Genomic DNA, 13,578 nt, shown 5'->3' with positions numbered 1-13,578 from the left:
GATAAATACTTGTCACTAGTATACTTGGTAGATAAATACTTATAGACAAATACTTATCACTAACATAATCGATAAGTACTTATTCCACTTAAAGCTAAGCAACCTACTTCAGACATTTAAATGATCTTAATCGATAAGAACTTATTCCACTTAGAGTCATACTTTTTTAAAAAATTCAAATTGCATAACATAATTGTCTGTTACAAACGGGGGCCATACATTACCGAGATCCCAAACTACATATTACACATCAACGCACTTGTTGGAATCATGGGGAACTTTATATGGTACATAATAAAACTGGTCGCCCCACATCAGACCTATAACAAAAGACTTTATTTGAATGACCCCTTCATAACATCAAACCCTTCCTCATATAGGGTTCTTGCAAGTCGCACGGTTGTGATCTTTGCCACCACACCTCTTACAAGTCCTCACCTTGCGACCAAGCACTCCACGCTGCAAACATAAAACATTACAGTGTAACCACAATCATTATCATCTAACATCTATTATAACCACAGTCTCACGGACATGACTTTTAATTTCAAATATACAAGTGATACTGTCAAAATGCATGCCAGACATACCTTGAATTCACCCCTTGATAATATTCTTATCTTCTTTGGCCTGCCTGGAGGACGCCTTGTGTTGGGAGGCGCAAGTAGAAGCGATGCAAGTGTATCATCTTCAGGCGTTGGCGCCACCTCATCCCCAGCCGGGTTAATGCTCAGAGAGTAAGCTGCTGCCCAATTGTTTCTTGATAGCTCTTCGCCCACAAGCTCATCAACCCTACGGTTCGAGTGTATTGCAGCAGCGACAGCATGGCCACAAGGGATACAGATCATATCAAACTCCAGACAGCTACACGTTTTTGCTTCAAGGTCGACAACGAAAGGAACTCCCTCCTTACCACGCACCTCGAACTCAGCCTTGCTTATGTGACGAACCAAAAACCCGTTGACACATTGAAGTTACGGGATATGAGCTCCTCCACCTTCGGAGCCACTACACCACCACAGTTCGCCGATGACTCACGGCGCACAGAGAACCAACGCATAAGCATCCCCCTAATGTACTCAACTAGAGCCACAATCGGATACTCCCTAGCCTCACCAAGTGCTGCATTGAGCGACTCTGCCACGTTGCTTGTCATCAGATTGTAACGCTTGCCCGCAGAGTGCGACCTAGCCCAGTGCTCAAAACCGACCCTGATTAAATAATCAGCGCAGTTTATGTCAATCATCTTGATCTCGTTAAAATGCTTATAGAAGTCTGAGACACGATATGCCCGCGCGGCTTTTGAGACTAAGGAGGCAAGGTGTTTCTTCTTAAACATACTAACAATGTTTCTCTGTAGATGAAGGATGCAAGCGTAGTGTTTAGCCATAGGATACACCTGCAAAATTAGATGAAAGCAACCCGCTATCAACTTGACATGACAGTTAACCATCACACATACATCCTAACTTATTCTTTACGACCCAATAAAAAGGGTACATGGTTTTGTGATAATTAGTTGTTATCTTCGTTCGTATTCCGAAAAGAAAAACATTTTCATATGTAGATCCTCAAAATGTGTATTTACCTTGTGGAGACCAGCATATATAGACTGGTGCCTATCCGAGATGAAAACGAGATCGTAACCATCAGATACAACGGATGATAGTTTCTGGAAGAACCAGCCCCACGACTGGTCATTTTCTCCATCGACTATAGCAAAAGCTATGGGAAAGATCTGATAATTGGCATCTTGTGCACTCGCACTCAGAAGGCATCCATTGTATTTCCCCTTAAGGTGTGTCCCATCAACAACAATGACTTTCCGCATGTAACGATACCCCTTAGCAGAAGCACCAAAAGAGAGGAAAAGATATTTGAAGCGCTTGAGATCCTCTTCTGAAGGAGCTGTTTCGATGGCTACCACTGAACCCGGGTTTGCCACTGCCAGCTGCGACAAGTAGGCAGGCAACATTCTGTAAGAATCCGCTGTGTTTCCAAGTCCACGCTCCTTGGCTAGCTCTCTCGATTTCCAGGCCTTCCAGTAGGATATAGGTACGTGATGGTCAGTTCGCATGAACTCTCTAAGTGCACCTGGCCTTGGACCAGTACCACCACTGCCAAACTTGTTCCTCACCATTTCTCCAATTAGGTTTGAAGTCGCATGCCTCTTGAAATCACCACGCTCATCAACAGTGCAGGTATGTCCCTCATCCAGTTTTTTTATTTGGAACTGAGGACACCCCGGAAGCTTAGAGGCATACACTCTCCACTTACACTCACTCCCCCGACATATCAGCACCATTTTACCAGGCTCAGACCTACGACACAAGAACCGGAACTTGTTCGCCAAAGCGTAGAGAGACATGTGAGTCTTGAAAGCCGTACGGTCCATGAAAACCTGCCCAACAAAAAGATGTTTCTCTGCTTCCTCTTCCGAATCTGTTAAAATTCAACAGTAACCGATACTAATCAATCAAAACAGCTACGCAGAAGATTTTATAAATCTTAACAGCCAACTATCTATCAGTACTGCTAACACACATTTTTTTGGCGATTCCCATATGGTAACCGCTATGACAAAACATTTACACACCTTCATCTGTCGTGTCTGCATCTGGAATAGGATCAGGAAAGTTTGGGTTACACATTAACGGACTACGCGGTCCGCTATTGTAGCTTCGCTTCTTCTTTTCTTCGCTTTCATTGCACACTTTCTCTTTCCCCTTCGTAATGTATTCAAGTATGGAATATGACTTTCTCCCAGGTTCGGCCTCAACTGTATCAATATAATGCAAACGCACTGCTAGCTTATACCAAATTTTCATGGAGCACCACACATAACACTCCAACCAAACATGGAAGAAACGAACTTACCAATGGCTAACGCCTTGTTTGCCACTGCAGGCGCCACAGGCAGTTCCTCTGCCAAACGGATTATCCCACTTTCGAATAGCTCATCACCCTTCTCGCATGGGTGAGGCGAAGAAGCTGTAGAAGAGTTTGTCCCATCGCTACTGTCTATGTAACCATCAGTTGGAGGCATCCTCTCGGCTAATGCAGCATTCCCCCCCAAAGTTACATCTTCATTTGCGCAGACATTAGTTAGGAATTGCTGGCTTGCCGTGACGATGCACTACGCCAGCATTCCTTCCCAGAACCCCGACCCATCAGCACCAGGGACACGTGATGCATTAACATTAACAGTCTTCTCGTACAGGCTAACATCAGTTCGAGGCGGATAAGTTCGTGTGTTATCACTGGTTACACCCTTTGAGGACCCGATAACAGTGTAGTTATCACGTCTCTGGAACAGATAGCGGGCAACCACATCGTTACCGATCGTAACCATCAGCCTAGTTGCTGACAGCTCAATCCTGATCGACATGAAGAGCTCCACATCCCCATCCTCTCTAACATCAACTGGAGGAGGTGATAGATCTCCAGGTCCCTTCATCCACTCTGGAAATTCATAGGTCAGAGTAACAGCGGTTTCCAGGCCAACACTGTAGCGTGTTCTTACAAGATCCAGGACACTTGCGTAAGTCTGGTTCTCGTGGACCATGACTTCATGTTTACGCTCTGTCGGATCTTCCAAGAACAGCCATCCACGTTGTCCGACTTCCTCCCACACACCAACAACAAGCTTCACCAACTGCCCCATTAAGTCAGATCTGCATCCATAGAAGATATTAATTCCTCAACAAAAACTGACAGCCTCATTCAACCGTCAATAAATATTTTCACAGCAATGGAGTAAATGTTAACAAATCCAGGCGGAATATTACTCATTCAATCACGCTAACAAGTAAGAAATTTAATGCTGACTAACAAAAACCAAAAAAAGTTACCTCAAACACAAGGGATAACGACTACTGTTAAAGAATCTTCGCAACTGCAGCAATCTTACTCTAACAGGTTTCGTTCTCTCTCTATCAGGTTTGCTTCACATTTATGTTTCTCCAGGACTCCATTAAATACACCAACGATAACCTTAAAGATTTGGGGATAACCTTTAAATCCAGCCATTATACGATACAAGGAGATTTCCGTTAGACAATCCTTGTTTTCTGCTGCTACTGTGCACAAAAAAGAAAAACAATTTGCATTTCAGGCGGATAATGACCGTAAATATATGTCAGAAGCGTATCTGCTCTTTGTACTTCAGAAGATCACGCCGAATCGATCCCTGTTCACCTTTTTGCCTCGACTTTGCATACGGTAGGGGTATTTTAGGGAAGGGACACGCAAAAACGTACGGGCCGAACTAGTGGTTCTTTCAATCGGGTATTTACTTAATTCCCTTAAGGATGGGGTATATAGGCTCAATTGTCTCAATAATTTATTCGACTGCTATTATTTTGGGAACCCGAAAGGAATATATATAGATTAGGAGCAATGATGAAAAATCTTAGGTGCAAATCTATCCCTGTACACTGTGTGTGTGGATATCATGATTATGATGTGATGAATTAGGCTTCTATTCGATCTTTTCTCGTTTTAAAAATTGCACCTAATATAAATTGTTAAAGAATTATTAATCATACAAGAGAGAAAAGTTTCTTACCTTTTTCTCGTTTTACCTTTTGCAAGATTGCATTTTGTAATAGTTTCATCAAGTTTAGAAAACCCCACCGTTTCTCAAATTCCCAGCCCACTTATTTTTGCTCCTTTTACTGTACATGGATATATATATATGCATGATAACTCATATCCGTATGTATAACATACCAAAGTACGAGTTGCTCAAATTTTTTTTATCAAAGTACTTTTGTCTTAGGTTAACCAGTAACCACACGCTTATATATATGACTCGTCGACAACGCGCCACGCGTACATTCGTACTACTGAAAGTAATGCACGTTTTATAATTTAATTTATACATTAGAGCACTTCTTAATTCATTCCTTTATCCATTTTAGACTTTTGTTTCATATAACCATTTAGCAAAATATGCCTTTGCTTTTAAGAATATTATGAGCTGAAATTTGCACGGCATATGTGAACGATATACTGTCCTTCCGAATAATTTATAACATTGTTTCAGAAAAAGCTAGATATAATATACCAGTAATTTTCTATATTCCAAATAATACATGTATTCTTGTTGTTATTTTCAAATTAGTCTAAAATAAATTGAAAATATCCAGCAAAACATTATCATATCTATAACGTTTTGAAAATTGGGGGGGGGGGGGGGGGGGGGTGCGAGAGGGAGTTAAAAACCAAAAATTTGTGTTAGTTAAAACACTCCCTTCACAATTTTTTTGTTCAAGTATCTAAAGAAACTCAAAACTGAAAAAGATAGACATAAATTCTGGAGAAAAATATCTGAAACCAGAACTAAACACTCCCTTCACAATTTTTTTGTTCAAGTATCTAAAGAAACTCAAAAGTGAAAAAGATAGACATAAATTCTGGAGAAAAATATCTGAAACCAGAACTTATAAGATACTGTCAAGAAAAATGTGTCCATATGTTAGTGGTTATATTTCCTAGAAACTTACGTTTAATTATTAAATAAAACAATGATGATAGTAATATCTAAATCTACTCCTAATGATGTCGTAAGGAACACGTCACTATGACCGCGTTGGTCCGTGGAGTAATAGTATAACGAACATACACGTAACTCGTAATGTTCGTGTATCTGGAGGGTGTTTAATATTTTATGATTCATTTCTAGACATCTGGCCAGAAAGAGGGAAAGGGTAAATTTTTGTCTGAGACATTTTTTTTTTTGGTAAAATTGTTTGAGAAAAATTAATAATATGAATCTGATTAATGGGACTACAGAAGTGGGGAAGAGACTGGAGTGTGGGTTGGCGAAAGTGATCATTTCGTTTTTTTTTTCCTTTTTTTCTCATTTATTTAACTTGCTTTTGTGTGTGTTCGTTCGAATGTGTTTAAATTTTTCGTGTTTTTTTCACATCCATCACCTTTCTTCATCTCTCTTTATCCCTTCAATAATTGCATTTTCAGTGATCTCTGTACAATGGTAGTTTCATTTCAAATAGTATATCTAACTATGGCTGTAACTATGACTAGTCTAGTCGGGTCCGATCAAGACTGATCCTCTATAGATTTGATTAACCGGAATATTGTACCAGATAGGCAAACCACACTTGTGAGGATGTTTATCGAAATCGTTAATTATCAATTTGATCGGTGGTTTAGAAATGAGTTTGAAAGAGCAGTCACAATCTATTTTGAACAATTTCATATGAGTAAAGTTTCAAATTCATGTTTAATATCAACTAGTAAAGAGGTTGTCGGATTAACTATATCAATTTAAACCTAAAACCAGCGAACGATTTAGATCAATAGCCAAAAACACAATTCTGTTTAGCTCATTCGAACGAGCTAGAGTGAGACACCTTTATCAAATCCCAAATGCATTGATCTCATTGACTTTCTAAACAAATTTTGTAACACGTAAAGTTGACTTCGGGTTAGGGGCACAACTAGTGAAACCCAGTAAAAAGGAAACATTACAAGACGAAGATTGTTTTGTTTTTGTTTTTAGTAATTGGAAAGAAATGATAAAGCGGGGGATGAAGAGAAATGATGACACCATGCGGGCCGGACTCTGCGTCTGTTAGTGTGATAATTTGACAAACATTATATTGATCCGACCAGCCAAAGCTGTCTTGTAATGTCCCTCCTCTGTCACTTTATGCCTGCCGACCCATCTTTATTCCCTTTGCTTATTCATCTCTAGCTCTCTGCATTTTCTTTTGTCATATCCACCCATAAAACCTTAATTAACATTTCATTTCTATCAGAAAATATTCGTTGATAATTCTAGAAAACTCGCGTTATATTCCCCTTTTTGAGAACATTGACGTATTTAAACTACTAAAGGACCAAAACCAAAATGATTTGTCCTAACTTATTGAACTAATCAAAATGTAGACATCTATATATACCGTCTGTTCCTAGTTTTCTTTTATTCGTATTTTCAAATTTTGCCTGCCCTTTGATTAGTAGATCAACTTGCGTCATGTTAATATAATCATTATACATCGGGAGATCTATAAGTTTCTTCAAATTTTTAACATATATAAATACTTGGGGAGGGGGGTAAAACGAGAAAAACAAAAACATCAGTGACAAACGTCAACACATGAAAAAGAACTGAACACTAATTAAACCACAATCAAGTGAAACTCGAAACCCTAACATGGAGGGACCATCAAATCATTGGATATAACTACACCAATCAAAAACTTGATTCTGAGTTAATTTTGGCATAAATATAGTTTCGCGATATGCAAGTTGGGGTCCCATCTCAATATGACAGAATTTAGGGTAAAATATATATATGAATAATAAAAAACGATCTTTACCTTACCATAAAAGTCATTCGTTATTATTACTTACTAGAGATTTTACCGCGCTACGCGCGGTTTGTTTGTCTATAAACATTAGAACCTTAGATTTTTTAAATAAAATTTAAGTTTTTTTTAATATTATATCATTTATTTGTTTTGATATATTTTTTTGTTTGAAATATCATTAATTTATGTTAACATATTAAATGTCTCTATTAATCTTTTCTTAACCATGTTTAATTTTTTTTTAAATTTAAAATACTCTACATTTAATAAAATAAAAAAATTCTATCATCTTATGTATATAATATATTTTCTTATATATCGTCTGATTGATTTTGAATTATTTTTTGAAGTATAGGTAAATAAATTTTATTTCATATAAATATATAATTTTATAAATGTGTAATAATTTTGAATACTTAAATCTGTAAATTTTGATAACCAATAAAATGATTCAGCAATCCTTTAAGTTTTGAAGCCATAATTTATTTTCAATATTAAATTTTTTGGTATTTATTATTTTTTAAATAATTATTTGCTATAAAAATGTGAAATATGTAGTAGATTTCAATATGAACAATTCTGTATTTAGTTACTACATAAAAGGATATTGAGAACCATTAACATATTCAGAGATGATCACTTATTTAACTAATTTTAAAAATTATCTCTTAACGTTAAAAATTCTTAGGTGTTGAGTTTCAGGATAGAATCTTGTTAACATATTCTCTATCTGTTAGAAAAAAATCAGAGACGTGTATGAAATCGGAAGCATAATATTGAAATATGGACACTTATCTCTTCATCAATCATCAGCATCTCAAGGCCGAGAATGATGTCTCCTTTGGAATTATTGTGAGCTTTCCATAAATAGATTAGCTTAAAAAGCAACTGGGAATCTCCACTGATGAAACTTTACTGAAGAAAAATGGAGAATGAATTTGGGTGGTGGTGACTGCCGTTTGATTTACCATAAAGCTAGGAATGGATTTGAGGATCTGAGCAATAGGTTTTTGGCTTGAGGAAGCATCGTTATGATTGAGTAAGAGGAAGGATGTTGAGAGTTAGACGCCGATTTATCTGGAGGAGTAATTAAGTAGCTTTAATTCGTCATTATAGCCGTCGCAAGCGTTATACGGAAGAGATAGGAAGACAGTGAATTCTGGAATGTCTTCTGTAGACGTCATAACAAAATTATGTTGGAGTAAGAAGATGGCAAAAAAAATGGGTCATTAAAGTTAAAGGGCCTATTACGCAGCACAAATTCGTGGTCCAACAACTTAACATCCATGATGACATGGACAAATGATTGGTTGCGAATTTTTTCGCTGACATGGACAGCTTAAGAGGACTTCATATTCTCCTTTTAATAGTGTAAGATTCATGTTTTCTTTTTGAGAAAGGATATTAATATACATGTTTGTTAGAATCTTATATGTATTATTATATATGAAAATAACGCTAACCATGTTATTAGAATAATTTAATAGATTTTTTTTGAAATAAATATTACTGGTTAACTTATAAAATATAATCCTTACAATAATTTTATTATACATTAGTATATATAGAATAATATTGATTGTATTTTTGTTATTGAATACAATTATTTCTTTTGCTTATTTTATATTTATAGATTTTATTTTTATACTCATATTTACATTATAATGATTTAGCATACGTATAGATGTAGATGATGAAGACGTTTATCACCGAGGTTATATTTATTTATAAAGTAAATTCTTATCAGAAAATATAGGGTTCGAACCCCCATCCCATCGCAATTATAATTTTAGTCAAAATTTCAAATATTTTTGGCTTAAATAAAGATTTGTACTATCCAACCACTCGTGTTTCCATATATATATGTTTTCCTCATCTCATCCGGTTAATATATATTTTTATTTTTGGGCATATATTTCAATGAGTGTATTTAGCCTAATGGTAGAGAAGCATCCGCATTAGTTCTTATATAGGGGTTCGAATCTCAAAAAAACCCGTTTTTATTTTTTACAACAAACCATTTCCTTAGCTTATATAAAAAGTTATATAATTTAGTCATTTATATATGTGCAATGAGTGTCTGTAGCCTACTGGAAGAGTAACATCCGCATTAGCTCTTATATAGGGTTCGAACACTAAAAAACCCGTTTTTATTCTTAAAAACATACCATTTTCTTAGCTCATATAAACAGTTATATCTTTTAGTCATTTATATATTTGCAATGAGTGTCTTTGGCCTACTGGAAGAGTAGCATCCGCATTAGCTCTTATACAGGGTTCGAATCTCAGTCATCCCGTTTGTAATTATTTTTAAAAAAATTCATTTTATTGTATTATCTAAGAAGTTATTGTATTTAGTTATGCATATATCTACAAAGAGTGACATTAGCCCAATGGTAGAGTAGTATCCGCATTAGCTACTCTACTTGCAGGGTTCGAATCTCAGTTAACCCGTTTTTAAATTTTTTTAAAGAATATCAAATTTTATTGGCTTACTTACAGCAGGTTATTGCATTTAATCATCCATGCTTATTCACACAAATCGTTTTATTATTGTATTTGTTTTGTGTAAAATAACTTATTCCCAAACAATGATAAGCTAATTATGTACACAGATACTTCTCTACTATACTTAAATAGAAATCGGAATCTAAAATTCCTGAATCAGTTTATCATCATCCAGATTATGTGGTAAATATATATATAGATAACACCATTTCATTGATCAAATTGTATAACATAGAAAATATTAATAGTTTATGTTATTAAAAAGAGATAATAACCAATGGTTGGTATAATGTTGCAGAGGAAACCAAAGATAAAAAGGATGTCTCAAACAAAAAAAAAAAAAGGAAAACACACAAAAAAAAAAGAAGAAGCAAATGAAGTCAAGGCTACTTCATTAGCCACATTTGGCACGCTTCACACCCTCAGACTCTATCTCATCAGCACCCCTTTTTCCAAACTCAGCTGCATTACCTACTCCTTCCGCATCACCTATTACATCAACATCCCCTTCTAAATTGTCCTCAGGTCCTGCGGCATCGGGTGGGAGCACCTTTGTCACAGTCAGAGTCTGAGTCTTAGCGTCCAGATTGTGTTTCGATACCTTCACAATGAACTTTCGCGTCTGTCCAATAGTATCAATCATAGCCTGAGGAACTGGGACCTTATGATCGCCTTCAATATTGTCATTGACCTAACACATAGTAAGACATATTCAGAACATTCTTTAAACTACTCTTGCAATAACACATTATTGTCATTGATCTCACAAATTTCTAATTACCTGATAGTATTTCTCAACCAACTCGCTTGCTTTCTTTCCAGTCAACTCCTCACCGGCATCACCGAGGACAACAAACACGGCTTGATCATTGTTGTCATACACAGAGAGCCTCGTCAAGTACCTAGTAAAGATAAGTGTCAACAACCATTACGTTCAAGAATGTGTAAAAACTTTACATAAACCACTTACTGCGCCACACCAACAATCTCACTCTTCCCGCATTTCTTACACATTAACGTTGTAGGCCCTTTGGTTGCTTTGGTATGGCACACACCGCAACCTATATAGTACCAGCCAGACCCGTGCACAACATCATCAATAGTTGCTGTGCACTCAAACCAAGCAACCTGAAATAATACTCAAAATTCAATGCGAAATCTAATATCCTAGTAGATGTATCAAATATTGCAGATATAATACCTTAGAGGACGCCTGGTTCATATAAGCAAAAAGTTCTCCCAATGTCGCTGGCTCAGGCTTGGTAATCACCTCTGCATTAACCCTACTGGCAACGTCCAAATTAGAGTTCAACCTGAATAACACGCCAACACAGACATTACAATATGAATTAAGGTAATCGCATTTGGAAACATGAAACTAAACCTTACCAGCTGAGGTAGGAGAGTGTTTCTTGGATATCACTATCCATAAATACACGTGAGGACGCCATTGCCGATAGAGACAGAACACCTATACGGAAAGAATGCAATGACACAGTAGCAACTTATATAAATAAAGTTAATGCCTTAGCAATAGCAACACAAACCTCCAAACCGTTTCGGGTTTAAAGTGGTGACCAAAATAACACGGGCAGTGCCTCTAGATGCTTTAAACTTATCAATGAACTCAAAGGCCGCCTTGTCCCAGAGGTACAACTTCATCACAGGATCGCTGCAACAACAAAAATCGTGTATTATACAATTACGAATATAGTTTTTTGTTAATAATTACGAATTTATAATTTTTAGGTAATAATTGCAATCACGAAGATATAAAAACATAATAACTTACTCATGTGTCTGGACGTGAAGCTCAACTCGCCGAGACACAGCTATCTCACCTTCATCAAGCAATATGCTGTCAGTGGGAACCTTCCCATTCACAAGCTTGATATGGCCAATATAATCTGCAAGTGAAGACATCAAACTAATCAAATGTTATGATACAAACCAAGTTCAGAATAAACTATTATCCGGTAAGTACGGTGAATCGGGTTAATGAAGCGTAACTTACCATAAAGATCACCTTTCAAGTCGGAAGCACCATCGAACTCCCTGAATCCATGAATACGGATCCGATCCTCAGGGAAACAGATTGAGCTGTCCTCGAGAGCAGTTAGAGCAGAGTTCCATGAGAAGCTAATAGTGACATCCGAGTCAGCAATCCGGTACACTGTCTTGCTCTTTGATCCGTAAAACTTGTTGAGCCGGTACGTACAACCAGCTTTCATGTGAGGCAGATAGGTCTCAATCCTTCCATAAGGGATGAAACCTTGGATTACACTCGCCTGATGCAAAAAATAAAATTATCAGTTAAACATATGTTCAGTGAAAATCAAAATTGTTTAAAATATCTAAAACAAATAAATCAGTGAAACCAAAAATATTTTAAACATTTAACCCGTGATGGAAAGTAATCAGACAACAGATAATCATAAATTCACGATTCAAAATACTTTGTGTCGAAACAATTATAATGTCATTAGTCGATCAATCAAAGCGATGAACAGTAATCAGACAATACGGTAGAAAGTAATTATTAGATGCCAAAATATGATGTGGTACCTCTTCATCGATGAGAAGCATTTCGATGCCGATAAGAACCTTCGTCTGAACGTTCCAAGCTTCCCAAAAATGGATCAGTCGAAACCGTATCTCGTCTTGATGTGGCCCGAATTTCACGTCTTTGAAGGTTATAACCTTCCCTACGTCGTCGCTGACGATTGATTTGCCCTTGTCGATTGCTGAGACAGATGGTCTCCCTCTAACCCCGATAACGGGGCCGGAGGAACCACCAGTCCTGCCGTGTGTTCTGATCGGCATCTGGGTTACAGCAGTCGTACCTCTGGATTTCACCGGTTTATCAACGCCGGATGTTATGCCGGACTGAGGGCCGGATTTGCTCGTACCCTTTGAATCGGCCATTCCACATCTAGATTTCGTCGGACCGTTATCGCCGGAAGAGACACCGGATTGAGAGATGGGATTGACGGAATCGGAGGGGATCGCCGTCTCGCCTGTCATTTTCTCTGAGTCAGAAACGCCGGACACCTTCATCGCAAGTAGCAGTTGAAAGGATAGAACAGTTCTAGATCCAAAAAAAAATACACAGATTAAGAGATCTATATAGAACCGCGGACGGAGAAAGCGATAACGATCCATTAATGAGATTAAAACTCAGAAGAGTGGGGAGTAAATTTAATGTCCGCGATAAAGATCTGCGAAACGTAGTGAACGGAGAAGACGAAGAGAAATGGGATCGGCAGATCAAAAAAGAGAAGAGAAGGGGAATCGATAATCGACCAGGAAGCTTCACCGGGTCATGGACTATCCGGGCTTCCGGATTTCGAACATTATCGGGCCGAGATTTCGAACATTATCGGGCCGAGATTTCGAACATTTGACGCGAGGCCCAAATGAAATGTGATGCGCGTCCGACGTGGCCAAACGGGGCTCTCCTATTGGCTGATTATTTCTGAGGATGTGGAGGCATGAGGGGAGCCCTTATTCCCCTTTTAGTATTGTATTGATGTTTGCCATTATTCTTTGTGGGGTCCGAAAATAAAATTTTCCAAGTTCACGGCCAAGAAGTCAAGTTATGCAACCTTTTCTTTTTGTAAATTTTCATGTCCGAATCCAAATGGGCCCTTAAAGGAGCCACTAGGCCAACAAAGAGGAAATGGGCTTCCACTGTTAAAGCCTGTTATTATTTTCTTGTGAAAATGTATAT

General features: G+C 37.5%; 3 protein-coding genes across 3 annotated transcripts; all 3 read right to left on the bottom strand.

Moving 5' to 3' along the window:
• Window positions 1-111: 111 nt before the first annotated feature.
• LOC103828043 lies at window positions 112-5,185 on the bottom strand. The gene is made up of 6 exons (XM_009103625.3): window positions 3,852-5,185; window positions 2,878-3,674; window positions 2,597-2,779; window positions 1,589-2,442; window positions 591-1,399; window positions 112-459 (listed from the first exon to the last, which is right to left on the bottom strand). The coding sequence occupies exons 2-5, from the start codon at window positions 3,044-3,046 to the stop codon at window positions 938-940; spliced, it is 1,668 nt and encodes a 555-aa protein (XP_009101873.2). The 5' UTR covers window positions 3,047-3,674; window positions 3,852-5,185; the 3' UTR covers window positions 112-459; window positions 591-937.
• On the bottom strand, window positions 373-848 carry LOC103828132. The gene is made up of 2 exons (XM_009103731.1): window positions 591-848; window positions 373-459 (listed from the first exon to the last, which is right to left on the bottom strand). The coding sequence occupies exons 1-2, from the start codon at window positions 846-848 to the stop codon at window positions 373-375; spliced, it is 345 nt and encodes a 114-aa protein (XP_009101979.1).
• A 545-nt stretch (window positions 5,186-5,730) lies between the features above and the next one.
• On the bottom strand, window positions 5,731-13,345 carry LOC103828131 (replication protein A 70 kDa DNA-binding subunit E-like). The gene is made up of 9 exons (XM_033292987.1): window positions 12,414-13,345; window positions 11,863-12,136; window positions 11,641-11,755; window positions 11,396-11,520; window positions 11,238-11,319; window positions 11,050-11,161; window positions 10,819-10,976; window positions 10,630-10,750; window positions 5,731-10,539 (listed from the first exon to the last, which is right to left on the bottom strand). Exons 1-9 carry the CDS (start codon window positions 13,008-13,010, stop codon window positions 10,243-10,245), a joined length of 1,881 nt encoding a protein of 626 aa, XP_033148878.1. The 5' UTR covers window positions 13,011-13,345; the 3' UTR covers window positions 5,731-10,242.
• Window positions 13,346-13,578: the final 233 nt, after the last annotated feature.

This window comes from Brassica rapa, chromosome A06 (assembly GCF_000309985.2).
Source record: "Brassica rapa cultivar Chiifu-401-42 chromosome A06, CAAS_Brap_v3.01, whole genome shotgun sequence".
Classification (NCBI taxonomy): Eukaryota; Viridiplantae; Streptophyta; class Magnoliopsida; order Brassicales; family Brassicaceae; genus Brassica; species Brassica rapa.
The sequence above is the reverse complement of the archived record's forward strand: the minus strand, read 5'-3'. Positions and strand labels throughout refer to the sequence as shown.

What these genes read in the sequence shown, in the direction of transcription:
- LOC103828132 (XM_009103731.1), bottom strand. Translation starts at nt 848, where the DNA reads ATGATCTGTATCCCTTGTGGCCATGCTGTCGCTGCTGCAATACACTCG. An exon ending in TATCAAGGGGTGAATTCAAG is followed by an intron (nt 460 to 590) that starts GTATGTCTGGCA and finishes TTATGTTTGCAG; the next exon opens with CGTGGAGTGCTTGGTCGCAA.
- LOC103828043 (XM_009103625.3), bottom strand. Translation starts at nt 3,046, where the DNA reads ATGCCTCCAACTGATGGTTACATAGACAGTAGCGATGGGACAAACTCT. An exon ending in TGCAGACACGACAGATGAAG is followed by an intron (nt 2,443 to 2,596) that starts GTGTGTAAATGT and finishes GAATTTTAACAG; the next exon opens with ATTCGGAAGAGGAAGCAGAG. An exon ending in TATATGCTGGTCTCCACAAG is followed by an intron (nt 1,400 to 1,588) that starts GTAAATACACAT and finishes CTAATTTTGCAG; the next exon opens with GTGTATCCTATGGCTAAACA.
- LOC103828131 (XM_033292987.1), bottom strand. Translation starts at nt 13,010, where the DNA reads ATGGATCGTTATCGCTTTCTCCGTCCGCGGTTCTATATAGATCTCTTA. An exon ending in TGCTTCTCATCGATGAAGAG is followed by an intron (nt 12,137 to 12,413) that starts GTACCACATCAT and finishes TTTTTGCATCAG; the next exon opens with GCGAGTGTAATCCAAGGTTT. An exon ending in CTTCACGTCCAGACACATGA is followed by an intron (nt 11,521 to 11,640) that starts GTAAGTTATTAT and finishes TTGTTGTTGCAG; the next exon opens with CGATCCTGTGATGAAGTTGT.